The sequence below is a fragment of the Takifugu flavidus genome, chromosome 9 (genome assembly GCF_003711565.1).
Source record: "Takifugu flavidus isolate HTHZ2018 chromosome 9, ASM371156v2, whole genome shotgun sequence".
In the NCBI taxonomy this organism is placed as follows: domain Eukaryota; kingdom Metazoa; phylum Chordata; class Actinopteri; order Tetraodontiformes; family Tetraodontidae; genus Takifugu; species Takifugu flavidus.
Window position 1 is genome coordinate 9,564,690 of NC_079528.1, and position 26,465 is coordinate 9,591,154.

General features: G+C 45.6%; 3 protein-coding genes and 1 long non-coding RNA gene across 10 annotated transcripts; 2 read left to right on the plus strand and 2 right to left on the minus strand.

Annotated features, from left to right (window-relative positions):
• The first annotated feature begins 5 nt into the window (after positions 1 to 5).
• Positions 6 to 2,740, plus strand: grhpra (glyoxylate reductase/hydroxypyruvate reductase a). 2 transcript variants are annotated; one of them, XM_057043905.1, is made up of 10 exons: positions 6 to 110; positions 452 to 590; positions 884 to 1,014; positions 1,130 to 1,202; positions 1,405 to 1,521; positions 1,609 to 1,697; positions 1,773 to 1,874; positions 1,971 to 2,106; positions 2,184 to 2,314; positions 2,402 to 2,740. In XM_057043905.1, the coding sequence occupies exons 2-10, from the start codon at positions 526 to 528 to the stop codon at positions 2,521 to 2,523; spliced, it is 966 nt and encodes a 321-aa protein (XP_056899885.1). In that variant the 5' UTR covers positions 6 to 110; positions 452 to 525; the 3' UTR covers positions 2,524 to 2,740. The 2 variants fall into 2 exon arrangements, with proteins under 2 accessions (XP_056899885.1, XP_056899884.1); XM_057043904.1 differs by lacking the exon at positions 6 to 110 and having other exon boundaries at positions 339 to 590.
• A 112-nt stretch (positions 2,741 to 2,852) lies between these two features.
• tomm5 (translocase of outer mitochondrial membrane 5 homolog (yeast)) lies at positions 2,853 to 7,108 on the minus strand. Of its 3 annotated transcripts, none has more exons than XM_057043895.1 (2): positions 6,970 to 7,108; positions 2,853 to 6,116 (listed from the first exon to the last, which is right to left on the minus strand). In XM_057043895.1, the coding sequence occupies exon 2, from the start codon at positions 5,006 to 5,008 to the stop codon at positions 3,029 to 3,031; it is 1,980 nt and encodes a 659-aa protein (XP_056899875.1). In that variant the 5' UTR covers positions 5,009 to 6,116; positions 6,970 to 7,108; the 3' UTR covers positions 2,853 to 3,028. The 3 variants fall into 3 exon arrangements, with proteins under 3 accessions (XP_056899875.1, XP_056899874.1, XP_056899876.1); XM_057043894.1 differs by lacking the exon at positions 6,970 to 7,108 and adding an exon at positions 6,337 to 6,913; XM_057043896.1 differs by lacking the exon at positions 6,970 to 7,108 and adding an exon at positions 6,337 to 6,565 and having other exon boundaries at positions 5,800 to 6,116.
• On the plus strand, positions 7,094 to 25,395 carry frmpd1b (FERM and PDZ domain containing 1b). 4 transcript variants are annotated; one of them, XM_057043885.1, is made up of 17 exons: positions 7,094 to 7,277; positions 12,283 to 12,430; positions 13,639 to 13,749; positions 15,065 to 15,237; positions 16,013 to 16,115; positions 16,364 to 16,409; positions 16,652 to 16,756; positions 16,895 to 16,990; positions 17,551 to 17,676; positions 17,761 to 17,880; positions 18,067 to 18,200; positions 18,364 to 18,490; positions 18,620 to 18,712; positions 18,818 to 19,000; positions 19,247 to 19,448; positions 19,656 to 20,624; positions 20,803 to 25,395. In XM_057043885.1, the coding sequence occupies exons 3-17, from the start codon at positions 13,643 to 13,645 to the stop codon at positions 23,358 to 23,360; spliced, it is 5,142 nt and encodes a 1,713-aa protein (XP_056899865.1). In that variant the 5' UTR covers positions 7,094 to 7,277; positions 12,283 to 12,430; positions 13,639 to 13,642; the 3' UTR covers positions 23,361 to 25,395. The 4 variants fall into 4 exon arrangements, with proteins under 4 accessions (XP_056899865.1, XP_056899868.1, XP_056899867.1 ...); XM_057043888.1 differs by having other exon boundaries at positions 19,247 to 19,394; XM_057043887.1 differs by lacking the exon at positions 7,094 to 7,277 and adding an exon at positions 7,889 to 7,907.
• LOC130531772 (uncharacterized) lies at positions 16,101 to 18,928 on the minus strand. Its single transcript, XR_008952186.1, has 3 exons — positions 18,789 to 18,928; positions 17,783 to 17,868; positions 16,101 to 16,819 (listed from the first exon to the last, which is right to left on the minus strand). It is a non-coding gene; the product is annotated as an uncharacterized LOC130531772 (long non-coding RNA).
• Positions 25,396 to 26,465: the final 1,070 nt, after the last annotated feature.

Below are 26,465 nucleotides of genomic sequence, written 5' to 3' on the forward strand. Positions count from 1 at the left end.
AGGAGCGCCCCGTGACGTCATCACGGCGTGCCGGCGCGAGGCATCCATAAAAAGTAATAGCTGCGGTAACACTGACGTTGTGGAAATGATTTAGAATTGTGCAGAAAAAAGCACGTATGCATAAAAAAATGACCCGTGTGATAGTTTTAAGATGATATAAGCGGCTCCATAATCGTGTGTATATGTGTATTCGACTTTACAAGCTAAAATAATTGGCAACTCATAAAAAAATAGGAACTAAACGTAGACTTCAACTTTTATCTTCAATCAGTTTAAAATAAAACAGACTGACTGAAGAATAAGAAAACAAATTATTGAGGTCTGCCGACTAAAAATAGCAGCATCTCTGCGCATGCACAATAGAAACTGCTTCCTGGTGCACGTTAACACTCAGGGTGTATGAACTGAAGTTTTGCTCTCCCTCTGCTGACATCGACGCTTGAATAATTGGCCTGAATAGCCTGCAAACTGAAATCTGCGTCTGACCTGTTTGAGATTACTTGCAACGTTGGACGTGCCACGAAGATGAAGGTTTTCCTAACGAGGCGCATCTCAGGAGAGGGGATAAAGATCCTTCAGACATCTGGAGTGTATGCAAGATTCTTTTTTTTACTGATAGTCACTAGTCATTTGGTAGCTAAGGTCGCTGTCTCCAATACCCTGCGTGTTTTGGTTGATGTGTTGTTCACACAACTGGATCCAAACTGATGTGGAGTGAGGCTCATGTTACTAATTAAGCTTTGTGCTACATTAAAGTGGTGCTCAAAAATATGTTGTCAGATACTTCAGAAAAACCAAAGAATTTCACAATGAGAAATTAATTTATTTGATTTCACGTGACGATGTCCACGTCCCTGCCGCATGCATCCTTTTCCCCATGCAGGTGCGAGGTGTCTATGTGGGACTCTGATGAACCTTTGCCAAGAGCAGAGCTTCTCAAAAGGGTCCAGGGGGTAGATGGACTCTTGTGTTTGCTCTCGGACAAGATTGATGCAGAGGTTCTGGATGCTGCAGGTTTGTTCAAAGCAATTTTGCCCATGGGTAAATGGGTTGATTGCATCCGTCAGTCAGACATTATTTCAAATGGAATTAACATCTGATGGTCTATTGATGGAGTGTCTGATTCCAGGGCCAAAGCTGAAAGTGATCAGCACTCTGTCAGTGGGATATGACCATCTGGTAATGGAGGAAGTCAAAAAACGGTAGGTCGCCTCGAGGTCTCTGTAGTAGTTGTTGGTTTTACAATCCGGTTTAGATAATCAAAACCTGTACAAAAAGTTAATACCGTCGTGCTCGCTGCTAAAGGTGGGTAATCTGGAACGATTCGCCAAGGTTGCCTTTTGTAACTGAATGGAAATATATCTTATTTGTGCAGCTTAAATGTCTTTATTGTCTTTTCATCAGTGGTATACGTGTTGGATACACGCCAGATGTTCTGACTGACGCCACAGCAGAGCTGACTGTAGCTCTGCTGCTGGCCACAGCTCGCAGGTTACCAGAGGGAATAGAGGAGGTCAAAAAGTTAGTGCTAGCATTAACATTGTCTTTAATGTTTGAACCAGGAGTGTGTGTAGCTGCCTGACCTGACGTGTTCCTCTTGTTTCCCAGTGGTGGCTGGAGCTCATGGAAGCCTCTGTGGATGTGCGGTTATGGTCTGTCTGGCAGCACAGTGGGGATTGTTGGACTGGGACGCATTGGTAAACTCTTGAATTTTTATTGTATTGTTTTATAGACCTGTTTATGGCTGATTATGCGGTTGCCTTTTTCTGAAGGCATGGCCATTGCACGCAGACTCCTGCCCTTCGGAGTGCAGAGGCTGCTGTACTCTGGGAGAACCGCCAAGGCCGAAGCTGCTGAGGTAAAAGGAGAGTTTGGTAAGAAGAAATGCAATCAAAGTGTATAAAAAATATGATCACTTCTCCAACCCCATATGTGAGAATCGCTTTCCTTGTGTTGATTGACTCCAACAGTTCCTCTTGACACGCTTCTGGCTGAAAGTGACTTCATCGTGATTTCCTGTTCCCTGACACCAGAAACGCAGGGAATGTGCAACAAGGAATTCTTCAGCAAGATGAAAAACACAGCTGTCTTTGTGAACTCAAGCAGGTCCTGGCTCACTTTGGATCAAATTGGCATGATAGATTTTATGTGGGTGAATACTGAATGAAGCCTACACTGTTCAGGGGAGCCGTGGTGAACCAGGAAGAGCTCTACCAGGCTTTGGCCACGGGACAGATCGCTGCGGCTGGACTTGATGTAACAACACCCGAGCCCCTTCCGACAGACCACCCCCTCCTTACGCTGAAAAACTGCGGTGAGGAGACGTCACATATACTTGTATTTACATTTTCCTGGAGTTTCTCACTCTGCATCCTTTCCCGTCCCTTCTTGTCTCATGCAGTTGTGCTGCCACATGTCGGAAGCGCCACCTACTCCACAAGAGGCATCATGATGGGGTTGGCAGCTCGAAACCTGTTGGCGGGTCTGCAGGGCACAGCCATGCCCAGTGAGCTCCACTACTAGTGCCTGGGAGTGAACCAGTGTCCTGCAATCAGCAAAGGACCTGCAGTGTAACATCTAATCTGACAAATTGTGTAGCATGTTAAAAAAACTACTCAAGTTTGTTGACATTCTACTATTCTAGCTGCTACTGTGAACTGGAACTAAAGGATATTTGTAAAATGTTTCCCTCTAAATGACTGTGAATATCATTGAGATTATACTACACTTGATCCATGAAGGTTCTCCAAAAACTCCCCGTCGTTTGCTTTGATTTCAAATGCGATGTCTACAAACTGGCTACGTGTCAACCTTCACGTCATCATTTGTGAAGATGTGCGCTCAGACTTGGATGCGAGTTCCTTCACTAGTTCATTTATTCACAGCAGCTTTCCGGGACACCACGTAGGTCATTTGATAACACCAGCATGCTTCACCGCAGAAACGACATTTACAAAAATAATTTATCAGTGAAAATGAATTCAAAATTGATTAAGGATCAGTGTCAGAAATGCAGATGTGGGGGAGATCATGGCAGAGCCTCGGAGCCTGGCTGGGCCTCCTCCCATGTGAGACAGGTGTTTTTGGAGTGCTTGTACAGGTGAGAGGACTGGCTGAAGCGTTTCCCGCACTTTGGACAGGGATAGGGCTTTTCTCCTGTGTGCACGCGAATGTGCTTCTTACAGTCCGTGAGGTTCATGAAGGTCTTGCAGCACATCTTGCAGGCGTATTTCTTCTCCCCTTCCACCAGCAGCACGTGGTCTTCAGCGGCTGCCTTCTTACACTTGGATAAAACATCCTCTGAAGCTCGGGTTAAACTTGGCCGGTCAGCCGCCGGTGCGGAGGAACCGTCTGTGCCTGTTTCCGATCCGGGAGGCACTTTAGGGGCGATGCGACGGAAGCTTGTCGTTCCGGAGCTTTTTCCGGCCCTGGAGGGTTGGATAAGGGGGGCTTCCAGGGCAAGACCTGGTCTTATGCCACTCAAGAACCCCGTGAGAGGGTTCTGGGTGGACTGGAGGATAAGTGTGTCACTGAATGTGGAGCTCTGAGTCGGGAGGAACTGCTGCAAAGGGACAGACGATACTGGAAATACAACGGAGGGGGACTCAATGGTCGGATTTGAGTTTTGGCTCAATTCGTGTGCGACAGTTGCAGGTGCGTTGTCTGCAGAGATGGCTGCAGCAGCGGCCGCAGCGGTGAGGGCTGCTAGGCTGACTTCTTCATCGAGAGCTCCCATCACACTGTCATTACTGGGATTGAGGAAGCAGGAAAAGGCCAGTTCTGACAGACTGTCCAGGCGTTCGTCACTTTCTGCCGACTCGTCGCCCAGCTCTCCAGCCTCTTTCTGTGCGTCACCTTGAAAATCTGCGCACAGCGCCTTTTGAAAAGAGCTACCATCAGGGTCTGTTGTACAGGCGGTGGCCACCTTCTCGTCGTGTAGCGGTGCATCTAAATATCCTGTGATCTCTTCAGGTGGAGCTGGAGGCGAAGCGGTTTGCATTGTGCCCTGATCTGTTGGGTAGGAGCCAAGATTTTCCTTTTTCACCTCAATCATCACAGTCTTTGCCTCTTCTCCATCATCTTCATCACCCACCTTTACTTTGACCACGCTGTCTTCAACGGTGTCTCCAACACCCGTGCTGCTGTCAGACTGGCTTGGCAGCTGGATCTCCTCTGATTCTCCTTTGTTTGCTTCATATTTCTGCTCTCTCTCCTCCTCACCTTGGCCTTCCCATAGCGGATTTAGTGTTTTCAGGCAGTCTGGAGACAACACTTCCTCTGCTCCTTCTAGTGTACCGATGATGCTCCTGGTGAGAGCCGGCGACCCTCCCTGAGGCACCCTGCAGGACCTTTTCGTGCTGCCAATCTTGTCTTCTTGTGATTTCCTCTTGTGCCTTAAAGCTGACGAAGCGCCCTGTTCAACACTGTCTTTTCTGTGATCATCCAGTTCTCCAGACTGTGATACCTCTGGTTCCACTTCCTCCTCATCCGTGTCTTCCACAGTAACAGATGCAACCACCCTCTCTGTTCGCTCATGCTGGTGCACAGACCTCCAACCTTTAGGGGCAGATGCAGGAAAGTGTTTCCTGGACAGGTGGAGTTTGCAGGCCTTGACCACCGTATTGAGGTGCAAGTGCGATGCTGCCAACAGTACATCCATCACATTGGAGGCTCTCAGCGAGAGAGTAGAAGTGTAAATCATATCTAACAGGGAGGAGAACGCTTCAGGAGTTACCACTTCTGGATCTAGTTTCATCACGCTGGGACCTCTCCGTCCGCCCGCGTCAGGTCCAGCATCATCAGTACCGTCACTGGTGCTCAGAAGAGCCCTGAAGTGGGAGCTGCAGGCTGCCAGTATGGAGCGATGAGCCTGGAAGCGCTGGTCTCCAACCATCACGACACAGTCGCACAGCTGAGCATGGAGGCGTTGGTGGTTGAGCTGCTTGAAAAGGAGCTGGAAATGACCCGGGAAGTCCATAACAGACGGTGGAATTAGTTCTGACTGCATCCTCGTTGCTGCTGGCAATAAAACAATGCAGCGATGGTCATAGTTACGATGAGCAGCCCCGCTGCTCGGGAAAAGCTCCAGGATTTGCGCTCTTCTTCAGCAGAAAACGATGCTATATTAGAAAGACAGACCTAATGTGATGTTCGGCTGCAGAGCCTATTGTCATCGGTTTCCTGGAGATGCTCTGGAGTATGGGCGGGCCGACGCACACAATAAGCCGGCAGGATGCGGAGCGTTGAGTCTATGTATACCCTCGATACCTGGTTTCCTCCTCTACTGCCAAAAATTCTCTTAAACACAAAATATGCTGTGGAATCAATTTCCGTAAAGTTCGGCTTTTATAAATTATTACAAAACTAGTCCAGTAACGGTCGCGTGTCGTCATCAGTCATGGCCACCGAGAACCTGCGAGTAAAACACTGCCACCAAGTGGTGAAGTTGGGGAAGCGCATCTATGTTGAGTTGACTTAGCAATGGTCACTTCTAAATAAAGTTGCTTTGTTAAATGCTTTATATTTAGTATAGCACACCTTAATACTTTAAGAATTTATTGTCAATTGTCTGAGGTTTTACTACTTTAATTAGGACTTTTGAGCTCTCAGAATCCTCACGTTGCCACCAACCATAGTTCATGAACGTCATCAACATTACTTTTTTTTTTTAAAAGAAAATCCTGCTTACATCCTCAATTATCATGGAAACCAAGGTTGGAAATTAGAAATCAATGTTAGATCAAATGTAAAAAGTAAATATTCCCATTTCCATTCAGAGAGTGCAAGATATGCAAGAACAACCGTGGAAACATTGCTTGCTTTAATTGTATGAATGCAACAAATACAACTAGTCTCCAATTTTGTATACAACAATGATGTAATTCGTGAACAACCTAAAAAAAGACTTAAACCAAATGAAAACACATAACTTAAAGAGAGAGAGAGAGAAATAGGTGTTTTCTCTGCTGCAGTGATGGACATGCGCTTGTCACAGCTCCAGCTGCCTGGTGATGATGGTCTGCTGTGTCCCACATGCAGTAAACTCTGGGTGGATGGTTGAGAAAGAAACCAGCTGCTCCGTCATATGCTGTCCAGCTTTTTTATCACATATGGGGCTGTAAACAGAAGAATGACATGGGCCATTTAGAATCACTGCGAGATCGAACCCACAACTGTGCATTGTGATATATCTTCAGCAGTAGTGAACGCTGCTGCATAGCAACTCCATAGATTGGCATTAACTGAATACTGTCCATATTCAGAGACATAAGATTGTTCAAAAACGAAAAAGGCTCAAAACGTCAGTAATTGTCAATGTCATATGCCTTTACTCACTGGCTCTGAGAAGGGCGACATAAATAAGAAAGTTTCTTAAAGATGAGATGACGTCTTGTCGCATTTTCTTTTTCATTTCTTCTGGGTCCATTTTAGGACCGAGACCTTCCAATTTCAGCATTTTGAATACGATTTCAGGTGGTTTAACTGTCGAGAAATGCCAACCGCGATTTACAGCTTCACCAGCATGGACGGTAGAGAAGAGCTCACAAACCGGAAATACGTCTAACCGGAGTAAGACGGCGAGCACGGAGGGACAAACTAACAAGGCACTGATGGGCGAACTAAAAATGTATAGACCAAAATGAAGCTCTTTTACCTTCATATTACTCCCGTATAACATCTTTTATTACAGTCTAATGTAATCTTACAAAAAGGACACATAAGAACCGGACATTTGCGGCACTTAATTACTATTTTGCAGCTTTAATATCCATTGAAGGGTCAAATAGTAGCATAACATACATTTAGGGGAAAACATTTTTATAATTTTTAAAATAAATTAAACGTATTATTTTGAACTACAAAACTGTATTACCTGCTATTGAAATAAAGCAATAAGCACAAGAGAGAGGATGGTTGCAATATTTGTTGTTGTTATTGTTTTTGATGTAAAACAGCGAGTAATGTGACCTTGCGGAGTCGGGGTGGCGGTCCTCTGGGCAGACAGACGGAGAAGGAGAGAGAGGAGCAGAGGGAGGGGGTGGGTTCTTTCAGAGCTCAGGGCCGAGGATTAGAGAGCAGTCCCAGCACGATGACAGCATCCAGCATATAGCCAGGCCCCCACGCACCACATCACCATCATCACCGCACTGAGAGGACGCCGACATTTTCAAGAAACACATTCTGTCCGTCCCTTGGAATTGATCCGACTCATTGATCCTTTTTTTTGCGGGAGAAGCTTCGCAGAGCGCCGGTGCGTCTGCTTCCAACACCAGGAGGTGAGTTTTGTCGGTATTTCCCGTTGTTATTGTCTGATGAAAGAGCGTAAAACCCTGTTGTCTGGCGCCTCCACCTCGCATCCATACATCTGAAATAACATTTATTAATTAGCAATGAATAATTAATGAACGACTGTCTTCTCGCCGCCTGGGGTTAACCCCACACCCCCTTTAAAAAGAGGCGTCGTAGATATTTAAATCCGATTAATATTATGGAAACAACAAAAGATTGACCTTTTTTTCCCTTTGTTAAGCCATCTGATTTGACGGTCACGAGTAGACAACAATTTAAAGTTAGAATTTCAACAGTATACATCGATCATTTGAAGCGCACACCGATCGATACGCGCAGCAGAACCAAACGATGAACGCCGACGTTCCAGAATCAACCTACAGTCGAAATTCCGGTTGTTCTGATCATGAATGAACGGCATTCCGTTCGCAAACACATGCGCCGAGCAGTGATAGTGGAATGCCACGCTGCCATATGCGCAGTGAAATCACCGTCAGCGCCACAGATTGGAAACGAGCGGACTAAACCCTGGCGGACTGGGGGATGCCAGCAGCCTGTCTGGGACGCGCACTCGCAATGGGCGTAGGCAACGTGCAGGAGGCCGCCTCTCCTTTCAGGTCTGTCCGCGCATCCCATGGCCGACAGCAACCTCTCCTCCTTTGCGCTCTTTGCATGCCGTGCCAGGCATGACAACACAACTAGACCGGAACAATGCGTTTGGCTGTTCTGGGGCCTTCGTTTAATGCATGACATGATTTCCTATCACCGCTGGTCCTGCTTCCATTAAGAAACGTGTGATATTACATCCGTCTGTGAGACATCACCCCACGCCATCCCAGATTTCAACACGTTTAAGTATAAATCCCACCGTACCGGATGTGGATGCTTGGATTGTACACTGCTGCAGCGGGATTGGTGTTGCGACTGCTACAACGTGTGATGGGAGTTTTTGCTCCGAGGTCAGTCTGCCTCAGGACCAACACGATACGCTCGCACATCAGGACGGACGTGACGCCTGACTGAGTCAGACTGGCTCTGCCTCGCTGCCTGCCCCACTGTCCCACTTTACTGGAGCCAGTCGACCATCCTCTCCCTCTCCTCCTCCTCCTCCTTGCTGCACTATGTCTCCAGGGCACACTGTGTCGCTGGTCTGGTGTCTCACTGCCCTAATCCCCCGTGTCTTGACCAGTTGATCAGATCAATCCATAAACAAAGGTGATGAGGGATGCGGCCGGTTTTGTTTACTGGTAGAATTCGACATCATCCTCACTAGATAAATGGCATCATTCAGGAGTCAGGGATGGTGGATGTGTGTTTTCTTCACAACAAATCTGTGTCAGTGGTACAGCTGCAGAGGAAAGCAGAGCTGCGACCTCATTGATGTGACAGCTCCATGCTGATGGCACCGTTGAACAGGAAACTGTTTGAGATCATATAGTAAAACGTTGGGATACGGCAGCCACATAGCATCAGCAAATCATCGGTTCTGCCTCTTCTGGATCTTTTCTGGATCTCCCTGCAAAATAATATATTAGAATCCTCCTTTATATGTTTGCTGCAGAGCTCCAGTGTGACCTCAGTATTCTTCTCTTATATTACTTCCCTTGCAGATAAGCTCTGTCCTCAGTAGTTTTTGAAGTATGTCTGAGTTTGGAGGAAATTGTCCCAGACAGTGAGACAGAACAGAATATCCACCTCAGATATGTGATCTAACATCCAAAACGGTTCCTGCCATAGCAACATCTGCTCCTGTTTCTCGCCACCTGCATGTCACTGGAACAGTCAGAAGTGCAGATGCCGAAATGAAACCAAATACAGCCCACTATTAATCTTCAAACGACCCATTATTTAATGGCGCACTGGGGAACTCGGGGCTCTGCCAGGTCGCTGATCAAAGTGGAACGAGAGCGGCGGTGTACGGTGAGGCTTGTTTTCATAACACTAATGGAATGGAGCTGACTGGCTGAATAAAAAAAAAAGAGATGCGATTATGTCCGGAAATGTGTCAAATAAATAACTGACAACTGTCAGCTGTAGACCATACTGCCATAACAAGCACGCTCTCAAATCAGCACCGTTGTTATATTTATATCTTGCTGGGTTGACTGTTTCCAACTAAAGAAACAATGGAATATTTTAAAAGTTGTGTCTTGGTAACGACAGCTTGGCTCTGTAGGCTCCTCTCATCTTCCTCTCGTCTCTGAAATTTAACAAAAAAAGACCAAGAGCCAGGAAAGATAAAATATATTCTCAGAGTTGATTTGATGGAGCGCTGGGTCTTCCCCTGGAATGAGCTCTTCCTGCCATACACCAGTTAGCTCTCGCCCTTGTTACAGTAAAGCAGGCTGTTCAAATCAGGCTGTTTTCATGTTGAAGTTCTCATAACACACATGTGAATGTCATAAATGTGCATTCCTGCTTAAATGAGAACTCTTTGATTCTGAAGTTACACAGGGTCCTTAAAATGTTTTTGAAATGTTTTTCATTTGTGTCCGATTTCGGAGCCTCCTTCCGCCTCTTTAAGGATGTGCAGACACACCATTGTGAGGCTTTTGGCCCGCATCTCCTTCTGTCCCTTCGCTAAAGTGTCAAATTATGCTCCGTTTGGCTGACGATGGTGATTCTCCGGATGATGCTAGGTCAACCATTTGGCCCCTCACATTTCAAACTTTGTGGCATATGTTCCAATCCAGCTGCCGTGCTAGAAAACTGAAATAACCCAGAGTCATCCAGACGCACAAAAGGGATTTGCTGCCAAGTGTGCAGCTGTTGGACCGAGGGTCCAGTTAGCTTGGTGTCGCGACTGGGAGGGAATTGTGGGTTTGCTCAACTAACCTTTGCTGCTGCTGCTGCTGCTGGACCTCACGTCTCATGTGATGTATTGGTGTTTGCAGTCTCATATTCTGCTAGGTGTGTGTGTGTATATGTGTGTGTGTGTGTGTATGTGTGTGTGTGCGTGTGTGTGTGTGTGTGTGTGTGTGTGTGTGTACAACCTTCATTTAATAGTGAAAACACCGCACTGCTAAGAGTTTAACTAAAGAGAAGTTTATCCCGTCACAACCATTAGCTTGGATTATGTTATTTGACGGAGCAGCGGTGGTATTTTCAGCTTTCCCCAAATACCCAAATGCAGCTTTGCATCCTCACCCAGGTTGATGTGACCCGTTGTGGCCTAACGGTGCCAAAACGTCAGCCGTCTTTCTCTCCAGATGGTCGCACAGAAGCTGATGCTTCAGCTCCACAGTTAATGCCCCAAAGAGAAGAAAGGAACATTTCTATTGAGTGCATGAGCTCGGAACAGCAACAGGAGTGAATAACAGACTGTTTTATTAGGACACAGAGAGACATTGTGTGGAAAATGAGTAGGGAGAGAGACTGGTGGGGGCATTGTCTCAGGGAAATGAGACAGACATCAAAACTGGAGGGCTGAGACAGGCTTTGTCGGGATCTCCTCGTAGTTGAGTAAAAAAACTCAAGAGACGAAAGAGGGGAGCTGGAATGCAAGGTCAGACGGGCAACACGACGGGCTGATGCGAGGCGAGGGCGGCTTGGGGACATCTTATTGCAGGACAGGATTCTTGATTATCATTGATTCAGAACCAGATTAGGAGCGAACTCATCCGCAGCCCGTAAACACACAGGCTTTACTGTCTTGGATCTAATGAAAACGCTGTCACATGAGTAGACAGCGGCAGCAGTGTGTTTACTGACCTCCTCATAGCGTACGCCCATGAGAGAAAACTGCTATTTGTGCCCAGGAGCCAAGGCTGCTCTTTTAACATAACAGGACTTTTTTTCCTTCTAAAGTCCATTTGTTGTTAGTCTGAGCCTTCTGTCTTCAGCGAAAACGGTACAAAACCTCTGTTTTTTCCTCCGTCTCACTCTTTCAGTCCTCCTTTTACTCTACTGCCGCTTTACTCTCACGTTGCTTCGCCGCTGGCCTCTTCACCCTTTTAAAATTCTCCCCCCTCTGCTTCCCCCGACAATATCCTGTCCTTTCTCCCTTTTCTTTCTCCTGACCGGTTCTCCTCTGTGAATCTCGTCCCCCTTTTTTCGCCCCCTCCTCTTTCCCACCCTTTCTCAACCCAGCAACCCCCATACATCTTTTTCTCCTGTGTCTCTCCTCCTCTCTGCTCCGTTCTTCTCTCGCCTGTCTTGGCACAGCGGCAGAAGGAGGCGGTCGGAAGGCACAGCTAGCTGCATTAGCCACATGCATTATTCATGTGCCCTGCAGTTGGTGTGGCTTTTCTGCTGGCTGTTCACTGGGACACTGGGCCTCGTGAATGAGCTCTGCACCGTGCACCGGGCCTGATGGAGGAGCTGCACAGATGGGACTGCTAATTCCTCGACTCCCTTTGTCACCTTTTAAAAGCAACACTGAGAGTTTATAGATCAACGCTTGTGGGAAAATTGAGACGTTTCCTTGTCACAATCAAAAACAGGTGATTCAGTTTCTCCCACACCATGTACTTTTTACTGGAAAGGCTGGAGGCTAACTAAGATTTCGGTCAAATCTGCCCTGATGTGGATCTGAAAGGCTTGCACTCTTTTATTATCGGCCAAGATCTCTGTCTGCTGGCAGCGCGTTCCGCTCTCCACCACATCAGAATTCAAAAGCTGTCCTCTTTGCTTTTAGAGTGTGCCCAGTAAGAACTGTTAACTTAACTGGGTGGTATGAAATTTTAATTTCGACAACTCGATGGAGATGGAGTGCCTCGTCGGTTTATTGTGCTGTGAGGGTGCCGGGGAGAGAGAGAGACAGAGAGAGAGCGAGGGAAAGAATGAGAGCAAGAAAGCCTCGGGGACCAGAGGAAGGGCCTCTTGGAAAACCAAAACCACAGAGCTGGTTTGAACTCACATCTGCTTTGCTTGACACACTTGCTCGTTCTTTCTGAAATCAGCCCTGTTACTTAAAAACACAGTCCAGTGTGTTTCCGTCTCTCCTGCAGGACTTGACAGGTCACTCTGACACTGTTGTTCTGCTCCGCACAGGTGGCTGCTCCAGATTCGGAGCCCCGATGATCACTAGGACCCCCCTCCACCTTTTTTTAGGCAATCCTGGAGGGGCTGCGGAGCTGATGTCTCACAAGGCGAGAGAGTATTTGTGTTCTGGAGTCCTGAAGAGACAACCCACATCACGGTGAGTCACAAGCTCATGGCTGTTATTTCAAGAATGCTGCTGAGTTATTGAAATGTGCAGAAAAGCTCCTGATTTTGTACACTGACAAAAATAAACCATTTTCTCCAAGATATATTTAAACACAAAACCTTTGTTCATGGTCAAAACAGGATGCACTTATAACCAGTGCATAAATTACAGCCCTAAATCAAGTCAAGGTCCAAGGAGGGAGGACAACAGAACAGGACAGATGTTGAGGATAAGCATGTGTGAGAAAAATGGCTGACTCTTTCTGCCGACTGACATCTGAGAAGACCATCTGACTCGGCAAAGACTGGAGGGGAAAGAGAGCGAATGAAGGCAGAAAAAAACACCCCATTCAGCACAGTTTACAGCAGCATCCAGCACATTATCGGGAGTCAGAGCACGTAGCGTGACCCGCCCGACACTGCTTGACCTTTCGTTTTATATTTCTCACCATCGTCACACGTGTCCCGGCCCAGATGTCATCTGCCCAGAATCACTCAGCCACAGCAATCTCGCTCAATCCGGATCAACGAGAGGTGTTAAAGTGACACCCTGACCACTGTGGGCCCGTGTAGAATAATGGCCTTTAATCCTCTTAAAGGCCAGAACTACACCGCACGCTTCACTATTACTGAAGGATGCCTGTCATCGCTTCCAGAGAGAGGCAGTGTCAGCCACAGAGCACGGTGTCCTCATAGAATTCAGTTCAGTAAAAAGAATCGGAAGAGATTGTTAGCTGTCAGGAAGGGATTCATCACTGATAGCTTGATTGATCACATCTAGGGTGCATTGTTCTCCAGGCTGCCAAAATGTTCCTCCCTTCATTCTGCCTGGTGAGGTTGAACAATCCAATAACGCTGCGAACAGCAGACAAAATGTGTCACTGCACAGCAGGGAAGCATCGACCGGCGACGTGCACTGCAGCCCAAAAGTCATGTGTCTGCTCCAGAAAAATACAGGCTTAAGCCACCGCCACAGTACCGGCTTCTTGAATCTTTGTGGCCAAAAAGGCCGCGGATGACTGGAGGCGCGTCTCTGTCGGAGCGAGTCATTGTGTTCTTGAGCGCACGTGTGCAGGCTGCGCCGCTCATGCGGAGGATACTCTGGCTCGCTCTCCTTCCCTGATTGTTCGCAGCAAGCGTCGCATGCGCCTCTTCTTCATGTCTTCTTTTTCATGAGGCCACGTCTGTCTGTCTCTTCAGATAAATGGAGGAGAAGGAGCGATGTAGGAGCAGGTCTCCAGCTCGGGGGACCAGTCGGGTGCAGCAGGTGGTGGGAACAATAATACGCCGCACCAGAGAATCGCTGAGCAGGTACTGATGTAGCATCAATCATTCGGAGTTCAGGACCTTATAAAAGAAGGGAAACGCTGGTTTGCTACAGACTTGTGTCAAATCTCGCACCTGCCTGTAATGAATCACTAAATCCTCCTATTCTGAACACATCTACATTACGTATTTATCTAATACAGAACTTTTAATAAATATAATCAATGTTTTTCTAAATTTCCTGTTTTCTACCAGTAAGAATGTGGTCAGATTCTCGTGTATCTGCATTAAGGTAAAATAGCTACTGCGGGCACAACCGTGGTACCGAGATCAGTGAAGAGGAAAACCGCTAAATCATTAACAAATTAACAAACAGCTGTGGTTCAATAGTTATTTATTTGAGAATATTTGGGATAAGCAGTTGATAAAACCCTTTTAACACCCTGTAGGCTTGTCAGTTTCTATAATGTGCAAGTGAATTTGCATAAATATACTGTGGTGTGTTTTTAAAATACACTCTTCTCTGGTTTAAAATAAGAAGACCAAGGAAAGAGGATTTCTTAAACACAAGCATTAACTAACGTAACCAATAACAGAGGACATTTGGAGACCTGAATGTCTTTCTGTAGCAGGCACTCCCCAGAGTGAACCACAAGTATGCTTTCAAGAATGCTGCTTTCTCTTTTTGAGCGGCCTTTTCCTCTCATTGGAAAAGGTGGTGCAGATCAGCAGCCCAGTAAAGTCCCTGTTAATGTTACAGGGGGACTTTTTAAATGTTGCAACAGTTTACCTCAAACAGAGGATGTGGTTTGCTGTAAACACAACATATTATACATGCTAGTGTTGCCAGGATGCACTGGAGCAGATACTGTAGGATATTGTGACCCCCAGCTCCTGTGCTGACTGTTTCTGCAAACATCTTTGTGCCTGAACACTTGTTGCCCTGTCGGCGGGTCTGAGGACGACCTCAGCCCATACCGAAAAATCTCAAAAAGTACAGGACTGTTTGTCGTAACGTGCATTACACACGCCCACAAATCCCCGTAGGCACTCTTTTTCTTGCCTCCACAAAGTTTCAACTTTATTGAAATTGCTTCATGTCTTTGTGATGTGTCACAGGAGAATGTGGTAGATGTTTCTGCAGGCACCACCATAAATCGGGGGCTCTGAGGCTGAAATTCCTTGTATGATATTAAATTCAGCCACTATTGTGACCTTTGATTCAGTTTTTAAGACAAACTATAAAAATAAAACCTTGGTTTACTGTCAATGTTTTTTCTCAGATGTTTGAGTTGGGATTTTTTTTTAGCTCACATAATGATATTATCCAGTAACATGTGGCTTTGTTTGACCTTCTCAGAGAGAGGTTGCTAGGCGATGGGAGGTCACAACGCTCCAACAGTGTGTCCAACCAGTACTTCCAGGCCAAGCTTACGCTGCAGATCACCAGAGACCCGGTCCTGGACAGAAGCACTGGACATGGCTTCAGTCTCACTACAAACGGACCCCTGCTGGTCAGGGATGTCGTCACAGGTACAAGTCTGTGCATTTGTCCCGTTATCGTGTTCCTGTGGTTCATTTTCAAACTAAAATGTGAGGCCACTGAAATAGGATATAGCCAAATTCCGTCTCTTTTCAAGTCAAGGAAGAATGTGAGGGAAATCTTTCAGCCAGGTGCCGTCTTAAAGAAAGAAAGAAGCAAATATTTAATAGTAGATTCCATCAGGATAACGTAAGAAAACAATTACACGTGAGTGCGACATGAGCAGTGGGGGGTGGAGTGGGTGTGTCTGTGGGTGTGGGGCCTGAGATGAACACAAGGACAATTTGGAGGAGGAAAAAGGATTGAAAAAGGAAACAATGGCAACACAAATCACGAGGGCCGTTTTATTGGCAGAGCAGAAAGCAGGGAGTGGGGGGCAAAATGGAGAATGTGTGAAAGTGTCACCTGTGTGTATTTACAAAGCAGCGAGTGAGTGGGTGAAAAACCATGAAGCGATGAGGCTTTGCCACGCGGGCAAATGTGCGTGCGTGTCAGAGTCAGATGAACCTGGCACGACTTGGTCCTGCCTGGAGAAGAATGAGTATAAATAACTAGAGACTGCAGAGAGAGAGGAGCTTGACTGGATGACACCCAGCTGGACACTGTTGAGTCAGCCCATGTTGATTACCCAGCATGCATCAGCTCGTTCATGCATGAGGGTGTATCTTTCCTTAACTGAACATATTTATCGTTATATGCTCTGTGTGTGTGTGTGTGTGTGTGTGTGTGTGTGTGTGTGTGTGTGTGTGTGTGTGTGCGTGCCAGGGAGTCCTGCAGATGGGATTCTGTTTCCAGGGGATCAGGTGCTGCAGATTAATGACACAGTTCTGGAGGATTTGAGCAAAGAGCAGGTGGCAAACATCTTAAGGTGAGACTTGCAGAGTCCCCCTGTGGAATTGTGCAATTACGCAAAAAATGATATTAGATCTTATTTCTTTTATTTCCTGCTTTATTTCCATCTCACAAGGATGGCTTCACTTTGTGCACAGCAGCATGTTCACAGTTTCATGCTCATGGTTGAATATAAGTGTGAAAGAAGAAGTGTGTGTGTGTGTGTGCTTGTGCGCGCACGCGTGCGTGTTTGAATTGTGTCATCTATCTGTTCTTTATGTCCAGGGACTTGGAGGATTGCATAAATGTGACTATCCTGCGACACATGACAGTGAGTACAATGAGATATTGATGAGCCACACACTCATTTACCGGTGCTGACACCATCTGTCATTTCATTACTGTACAAGCTCTCTGTGTGTTTCCAAGCATGTGACTTGCATCTTTCATCTTCTGACAGGATTAATTGCTTTTCACACAAAAGTGTGCGTGTGCCTCAGATTTATCCTTGTGTGCTCAAACCGGTTTGTAGACATGTGCATAATAGATCTCATTCATGTTTTCATATTGCAGAATCCCAAATCATCCATCATGTCAGCAGAGAAGAGGGCTCGTCTGAGGAGTAATCCAGTTAAAGTGCGCTTTGCCGAGGAGGTGGTGGTCAACGGGCACACTCAGGTGTTGTGATCTTCTGATGAATGGCTGTCTCTGGATACTGATCCCTGGATATGGACATTTTTTCTGTGGAGACATAAAGCTTCTATTAATATGAATTCTTGTCTAACCACGATGACACCTGTCCCATTGCTCCACCAGGGAAACTCTCTTCTCTTTCTGCCAAATGTCTTGAAAGTGTACCTGGAAAATGGACAGACAAAAGCCTTCAAGTTCGACAACACCACAACTGTCAAGGTACCAGTTAAGCACCTGTTATTGTGCATCTTTTCTGGGAGTTTTGAAAAAATGAGCATTTTTACATGGTGGGGATGTTTATATTGCAAAACATCCTGGTTATTTAAGTTAAAAATATGAGAACTATAAGTGCTTTTTACCATATTTTTAAGCTATTGACTCTTGGGTGGCCTGAATCCATACTGGTAATTTCTTAGTTTCCTCATAAAATGAGATGACAGAATGACTTTTAGCTCAGTGGCATGTGAAAATTTGCAGTTTTGCCAATCTACACCATGATGAATATGCTAAATCCTCCAAATGAAGAAAGGACAGATACTGCAGGGAAAAATGTTGTTTCCATTATATTTATAAGGAATAAATTGAAATGTGTATTTTATAATCAGGCAATCATGTGTTTTGTAACAACAAAAGTATGAATATTTGAGCAGGCATTACCTCTATATTAGGTCAAAGGATTCGGAAGAGGTTTTTTTTTTTTTTTACCACAAACCATCAGCAAACTGGGATGAAACATTGGTCGAAGAGGGTCTGATCTGTTGACTTTTTCTCCATTCTAGGACATTGTTTTAACTCTGAAGGATAAACTGTCCATCCGGGCCATCGAGTACTTTGCCCTAGTGCTGGAGCAACAGTACAGCATTACTAAACTGCTGCTGCTGCATGAAGACGAGCTCATACAGAAGGTTGAGGAAAAGACAGAAAACAGATATATTCCATTCTACTGGCTGCTAGTATTTCACTGCAGTACACACTTTTGTCTTTGTTAGGTGGTGCAGAAAAAAGACTCACATGACTACAGATGCCTGTTCAGAGTGTCCTTCATCCCCAGAGACCCCACAGACCTGCTGCAGGATGATCGCACTGCCTTTGAGTATCTGTTTTTACAGGTTAGAGAAGTAAAATTTATCCACGCGTTCGTTCAAATCCCTGTCCGATTGTGATTAGATAAGGTTTATCTCTGCTGGTGCACTCTAAAATGCCTCTTGGTACTACCCTGTCCTACAGTGGTATTTGTTTAAAGTCACACACATGTGCTTCGTGATGTTTTCATGTATTATGTCGTCTGTGTCCAGAGTGTTGGGGATGTGCTGCAGGAGCGCTTTGCAGTAGAAATGAAGTGCAACACTGCACTACGCCTGGCTGCACTGCACATGCACGAGAGATTAGACAGTTGTGGACACACCAGGACCTCTATCAAGAGTATCACGTGAGTCCAACAGTATGTGTGTTATGTGCACAAGCCTGGCTGTGTTCCCAGGCCGAAACGCTGCAGTAACACAATAATACGCCGTCCATCTTTTGTAACCATTTTAGAGGTATTTCAGACAGTTGATGCTTTATCGAAATCTCCTCGTGTGTGGTGGGAACAGGAAGGAGTTTGGCCTTGAGAGTTTCATCTCTCCAACACTACTGAGCAACATGAGGGAGAAGGACCTGAGGAAAGCCATCAGTTACCACCTCAAGAAGATTCAGTCCCTGCTAGAGCCACGGCAGAAGGTAGACACAGACTATTGAGTTATGGTTTAGCCTTATTTTATCCTACTGGTTGAGTTGTCATCGCTCTGGTACGTAATGACATGAAGCATTTGATCACTGAGCATTTTCCTTCTGCATCTTACATTGTAGGTGATTTCTGCAACACAAGCGCGGTTGGCCTACCTCACTCAACTGGGAGAGCTCATTTCATACGGGGGGCGATCATATACAGCTACAATGATGGTAAGACTGTAAGCGGATGTTCTCTGACTGAAGCTGCTTCATATCACCAATTTATCTGGCACATCATGTCCCTTACCTTTTCTCTTTTCATCTTCCTCCACTCAGCTTCAGGACAGGGAGGTGTTAGTCAGCCTGCTGGTGGGAGCCAAGTATGGGATGAGTCAGGTCATCAACCACAAGCTCAATGTGATATCTACGCTGGTGGAGTTCAGCAGCATCAGCCGAGTGGAGTTGCTGTCAGAGTCTGATAAAGTCAGCCTGCTGCGCATCTCACTGCACGACATGAAGGTATGGAAGGATCCATAAATACAGTACGTGGTCCTCTTGATAGTGGACTCTATTATTTATAAACATGCTGGCATTTATACGCTGACATGGACAGCCATAATGGGTACTCGCTGCCATCACATTTGCACATAGGTTCATGCTTGAGTAAATATAGGTCAATTCACAGCCAATACACAAAGAAATCTCAGCCTAAGGGGCTTCAGTCATTACCTCATTACCTACTCTTCCTTTGTGCTCCCACCTCAGCCGTTTGCCTTACTGATGGACTCTCTGGCAGCCAAAGACTTAGGCTGTCTGCTGGGAGGTTACTACAAACTCCTGGTGGATCCCACTGTCAGTGTCTTCCGTCTGGGGCGCCCAAAAGTGAGGGTGCACCGCATTCCTGCTGAAGAAGGTGTGTGTGGGAGGTTCGCCGTAATAGAGGGCGTGTGCTATGAATCCCTATCAAGTGAGCAAATATTGTTTCACTTCAAATGGTCGTTTTCTAGCTTTGACTATATGATACTGTTTTTTTAGCCATCGATGTCAGTTAGTACATATAAGAGAGTAAAAAGGGTTCTATCACCAGTGATATAAATGTCATTGTTCTCATATTGGACTAAAATTTGAGTGTGTGATTCTTTTGGGGTGATTTTGTGCTTTCCTGGTATTTTAGGTTACGTGTCACGCTGCTGTAGTGACTCAGATGACTCATCAGATGAAGATGACCCAATGGATTCTCAGAATTACAAATGTATAGACTCAGCAAGTCAGGACTGGGAAGAAAGGAGGCGACAAGAGGGAGAAAAGAGGAGGGAGGAAGAAAGAAAAGAAAGGGAGGAGCACCAAGGAAAACAGGAAGTGAAAATAATAGTGACAACGGAAGGTGTCGATAATGAAGTCGAAGAGGAAGGAGGGGCGACAGGAAGTGGTATGCGTAGATTTTGCCATATTGATGATGAAATGAATACGGAGAGGACCTGGTACCACACGGATCCACGAGTCACTAGCAGCTTCTCCAGTTTGTCAAGTGGCTCCCTGAGTGCTGTCCTAGAGGACAGCAATGGGACAGCCAAAGCCCCAAATCGCCTGGATGTACGCTGTGGTCAACGTTCAAGTGAGGATGGCCAAAGCTTGGATGTTCATCAACCCTACCTCCTAGATCCAAAACGCCACCAAGGGCCTCTACGGCCAACCAACCTCAATTACCGTGGCAACGATAACTGCATTTGCTTTGCTGACCTGTCCAAAGCGGATTTTCTCCCCAGCCCATCCGAGGCGACGAGTGATGATGACAATGATGATGATGATGAGGAGGAGGACCATGATGTGGGGAAACTCAGACGCATTTCCAAGATACCTAGTTCAAGAGATCTGCGAATGATCGACAGCATTCCCTTTGAAAAGTCACCAGTTAAAAGAAAGAAAAAGATTCCTCCTAAAGTTCCACTGAGGACAAGCTCCATTCCCAGCAACAAAGCTGGACAGCCAGAGCAACGCTTTTCCAAGGATGAAGATGGTCTCTTTTTGACACCTTCTCCCAACCCGAAATCAACTGTGTTTCTCAAAGACGCTGTCTCTGAATCTGAGGATGAGTTTTATGATGCACAGGAGAGATTTACACCCCCAATTCCTGATCTATCAGGTTAGTATTTCTTAATGTCCATATTGAATAAGTCTAAAGTTTCTTCATCTAATATGGCATGTTTTTTTTTGTTCTTTTGACACACCTGCCTCACCAGTTTCATCAGATCAAGTGTGGAATATTTAATGTTAACCCAACGATGCCTGTTCTTTTCTACTCCTTGGTTTCTCTGTCACAGATGCAGAGTTGGCCGATCAACGGAATGCTAATCGTTTGATTGGAGCCTGGAATGGTCTTCCTAGCGTCACGAGAAAAGAGCCATCCTCGCCTGTTTACAATAAAACTCATGCGTCTATTAGAAAGAAAGAAACTGGGAAAAGTAAAGACAGCACAAATGAGCCTACGAATCAACAATGTAGTCCATCGAAACCATCTCTGAAATGTGAAGTTAAGGTCAAACCACCTTTAGCACCAAAGCCCCAGTTGCCTCCCAAACCTCAGATTATTCCTCCCAAGTCCCCCAAGCATGGGAGATCATACGCCCACTGCAATGGGGACGCCTCTGGACGACTGTCATCTGAACTCCTGGAAATGGAGCCAGACACCATGGAGTTCAAATCAGTTACCTCTGGAGGAGGTGGACTTGCTCCCTCGTCAAACCTGATCACAGCAGTCCGGTGCACCAAGGACTTACAGCCAGTACAGCCGCAAACAGAGGAAAACTCAAAGAAACAAGAAACTGCTCCGAAACAGAGTAAAGATAAAATCGACACACACGTTACTTCCTTTAACAAATCATGTGCGGCAAACGATAAGGAAGCCTGTAAAGATCAGAGAAGTAATGAAACTGCCCTTAATACAAAAAATTCACCAAATCCACCCACAATTCCTCGAAGTAATTCTGGGACAAAGCTAGCCATTCCTCCACCGGTGCCCCCAAAACCTACTGCTGCAACAAATTTCCACCCCTTATCACTACCTGCCAGCTCTCCAGTTTCCCCAACTGATCCAAATAAAGGGATCTTTAAGGATAGCATCAGTCCACCAAATGGGATCCACCCTTGGAGTAGTCGCAATGGCAGTGTTGGGTCTGGGGGCAGGAGGGTTTCTCTGAGTCATGAAAGCCTCTCACCAAAAAACACTGATGCTCCTCTTACTCTTACCACCTCTCTCATTTCCACCAATTCCAAAGGTGTTGGGTGTCTTGAAAGCAAAGAAACTGGACGTTCTGGTTCAGGATCAGACCTGAGGACCAGCTCATCGAGTCTCGGAGGCAGACTTCCAGCCTCTTCCCTTCGAGGGAAGATCCAAGCGCTGCCTTGGTACATGACTCGTTCTCAGGAAATTTTGGGGAATCTGGACTATCCCTCCTCTAGCTCCATCAACGGGGATACGTCAGGATTCGGTTCTGGTCTGTCTGTAGCCAGCGGTTTGTCAGACTTGAACAAGACTCCGGTGAAGGAAAAAGAGAACGTAAACTTCAAATCTGGAGCGAAAGGAAGCTTTCTAGAGGATGGAGCTGAAGTTGTTATAGCCACCATCAAAGACGCAGAAGAAGTGTCTACATATATGAAAAAGGCTAATGGAACAAATAGCTCACATCTTAACCTCAGCTGCAGAGAGAATAGCTTGGTACACCGTGGTAGTGTTTCTTCAGAGCAGCCTCAGTCACGGCCCCATTCGGCTGTGGGGTTGGGAGGCGTGTGTAGTATGCAAATTGGCGGCGATTCGCCGACGTCTTCGTACACAGATAGCACTCCTCCACAACAACACCGCGAAGCCTGTGGCTGCCGCACTGTTTATGCTAACTGCTTCAGTGGCGACACCGAGGATTCTGTAAGCTTTGATGAGGAGCTTACGGTTTACGAGTTCTCCCGCCGCACAAATCCCAAACCTCCCCGACCTGTGCCTGCCTCTTCTCCTACAACACCATGTCCCAACCCCAACCTTCTGTCATTACTTAGGGACAACCCTCGCCCCCTCTCCACTTTCTCTACTGCCTCCTCTGAAATCAGTCCTCTAGTTTCACGTCCAGTTTCACCCACAACTTCAGGTGGTTGCCCTCTTCGTTCACTCACAAACAAAAACTATGGTGGACTGAAAGGAGGATTTGCCTCCCTACGTCAAGATATAGATCAGCTTTTGTTGGTTTTAGAGAGGGGGGCCATTGAACCACCCCAACAAACGTCAGGCCAAGAATCACAGCCGGATACTACAGATCTAAATCATAATGGAACTGAAGAAACCACAAATCAAACGCTCAACTTAAATTGTACTGGAACAAGCACTGCTGCCATGACAGAGGCAGAAAGGACTCTTCTCCAGGCAGAGGCTCGGCGTTTGGCATCTGGGTGTCAGCGAGCAACACGCGTAGGCTGGGCTCCAGATGAAGCCCTCCGCTCTCTGTCCAACAGCTTCAACGCTCTGGTTCAGTTGTCCAAAGCTTGTCTGCGAAGAAACTCCTGCACCGGTTGCGACACCTGCCAAAATAAAAGTCCGGCCCACAGAGGTGACGACGATGATAGACAAGAACCCATGGACAAGTTAAAGGAGATAGTGGGACTTTACAAGGAGTTTGTTGGGGCAGTTGAGACAGCTGGAACTGGTGCTCGGGTCGGGGCTAAGGCTTCCTCTCAAACCGGGTCCGGCCAGGGGGAAGGGGAGAGCGACGGGGTTAGGCTGCTAGCGAAACACTGCAACGTGCTCATCTCTTCAGTATTTGCTCTCACACAGCTCTTCCGGACATGCACACTGAGCACCACGGACACGCCCGGGCATGTACCTCTCAACTTTTGACCTGTGAACTTAAACACAAATAACCCACTGGCTCGAGACCTGAGACGAGAAGCAACAGCACAGAGCGATCTGGTGTGTAACCCATGTTCTTGTACTGAAAGTGCCATACACACCAGAGAACGCACACCTTTTAATCCATTTCACTCACTTGGAGAAGATACACCAAACAAAACCATAAAGGAAAAGACAAAATGCTTGGCCTACTCTTGGATGCATGTGGACTATGCATTTGTATAAGTAAATTTTGTAATTGTCCTACAATTCTATTATTTTATGATACAATATGTGTAAGGATGGATTACCCATGTATGTATTTATGTATTTATTTTTACAAAACTTGCACCATGTTCTGTGTGCAGATCTATGGTCGAAAATCTAGTCACTGGATTTTTATTAGTTTTTTCTTCTTAAGACAGTATTGTTATATTTTGCTGCTTAAAAAAAAAAAAACTTCATTAACTAGGTGTAATCTGTAAAATGTCACTTTTCACACTTGCATTTTTATGTTTATTTTTTTCCTGACAAAACCAACCGAAGTTAATTTATCTGTGGAAGATAGTTATTAAGTCATTTGTGGAATACACACGTATATGCAGGGATCTCACCTTTTATGGATTTGTTTTTAAAGAATGCCGTCACATAAAAACAGGAAACAAGAGTACACCATTACCAAGCAGGCAGAGCACTTTGGACTATTACAGATTGCACCTTTTTATGAGACACGTACCCTTGCATCGAGTCTTTTTTCTATCCCTTCGTCATTCCTTACTGACTTTGGAAAAAATCCCATTATCCATACGTATGCAGTATTATAACACGAGCCAAATTTTCATCCAAAGGACGTTATAGATGTGTTTTCTGGGACTGTGTGGATGAGGCCCAGAAAGCAAAACAAGGGACCTTATTTATGTACTCGAAAAGAATTTCTGACTTGGCGTAAGTGTGACTGTTAAACACGTCCAGATGTAGCAGAGATCCAAAGTCTTGAGCCACAACTGTTCCCCGCCACGGTTTTCACTACGCGCCCAACGTATTTATAACATACTGACTGATAGTTGGACAAAGTGCTGTACGGTGGGGTCCAAGTGTAGATATACATTATTTCATTGTGTTCTACTGTGTCACTACCTTTGTTTTTGGCTATGCAAATATCTTTCCACCCTTCTCCGCACCCTCCCAAGGACTTTTTTGGTTTGGATTTCAGGTAACCTCCTCCACTATGGATTGCAACATTCTGCCAGATTGCATGCACAGCATCGTTGTCAATATAATGACTTCTGTCTATGTTGATGCTTGTCGGTTGTCAGTATGCTGATGTACAGTGTTCACCTCATGCTCCTTCATATTACAAGCCGACTGAACTCTGAGCCACTTGACGGATATACTTGAGTGGATGGTGGGAGCTGAAAGGAAACAAACTCGTGAGCGTTTGCCATGACACGTAAAAGAAGTTCAGTACCTCAATTAAAGGGCCCGCTCACCGAAACATGAAAATTCAACCATGCGCCATAAAAATCCAAATGAAAATTCTTAATCCACAGCATCTCTGGAGGCTTATACTTTCTTCTTTTATCCTCAAAGCAGTGTTTTATCTTGGCATGTTCACAAATTGTAAAGCTCCAGACTGTTAAAAGACTACGGTACTCTGATTTTGCATCACTGCCAGGGTAAACCCATTGACTTTCCATTCATAGGTGTTCACAGAAAGATCACATTTTGTATTTCACCTTCCAGATGGATGAATAAGATATTCAATAAGGAGGAGAATTCTGGGGCTTCCAGAGAATGTGGAGAAAACAAGATCGGTTACACAATATGATTCAGCTGCATCCAGCTGTCCATCAGCAGCCACAAACACACGTCACCCTTTTGTTTGGTTTCTGTGTGGAACTTTTTAAACCAACAGCATTTTGTCTTCAAATTTCATTGTGTTTCTGCAACAGCAGTCAGTCACTTTTCCGTACCCACGTATAATGAAGTCTATGTACCAAGAAATGTCTTTGTCCGGGAATAAATTACACTTTGACCTAAAAAATGTTGGACATATGCTTTTAATTTGAAAATATCAGGTCTCCAGTCATATAAACGCAAGAACTAAATATTGATCCACAACTTCACAAAAGCAGGGTTTATCAACACACCGTATCACCTCTCCTGGATTTTATGTGTATTTCATAACCAGTAGTGTTCGTGGCCATGAAAGCAGGATTTCTTTTTTCTTTTGGTACATAAATACACCTTAAAATACAGTTTTGTGAACTTTGCAGTAGATACCTCATGAATGATCTGACATCCTGATGCATGGATCTGTCACACGCAGGACATTTCATATGTAAGAAAGGAAATATGCTCCAGGTGAAAGAGCGTACGCAGTGTTTTCTCCTCCGTATGGGTGTTTAAGCGGCCCGACGGCAATACATCGTACTGATGCCTACTGACTACCCGGTGACAAGGAAGGGATTAGAGTGAACTCTTGCACCAGGGCAGGGCAGCCAGAGGTTAATGTAAGATATTAGTCAGACTGAGGAGTGGCCCAAGACAAAAAAAACCCAAACCCTTAATCTTCAAAAAAGGTTTCATTCGTTTATGTCTCCATTTGTCTGAGGATATGCATATGAACAGGTAAATAATCGGGGCCTATTTCAAACACTTTTGCTACCAGATTGGTTTTAGATGTTATAGCTCGTGTTTAGAGAGTGGAAATAAACTAAGATACTAGTGCCACATTTTATAAACTTGCAAAAGTTAAGTCAACCCAAGATGATCAGAAAAAGATTAAACCAAAATACTCACAAAGAAAGCTGCAAAAGAGATAGAGAAGCAGACCAAGGAAGGACAGGGCTGCTTTTTTTGTGCTCGTCTTATCTCAGCATTTTTTGTGTCCAGGCAGCATGCCTTTCCTCTTTGGGCCACTGCAGCCAGCAAGAGCCACTGCATGGTCACTTCATCTGCTCAGGCTTGAAATCTGAACCCATTGTGTCAACATGTTAGAGACAGTCTGGAGCACAGGCGTGAGAGTGAAGAGCGATATAGAAAACAACATTAAAGTTACAAACCATCAATAGTGCTTTAGGAGCTGCTGTTTGATTGAAACATTAGTAAATT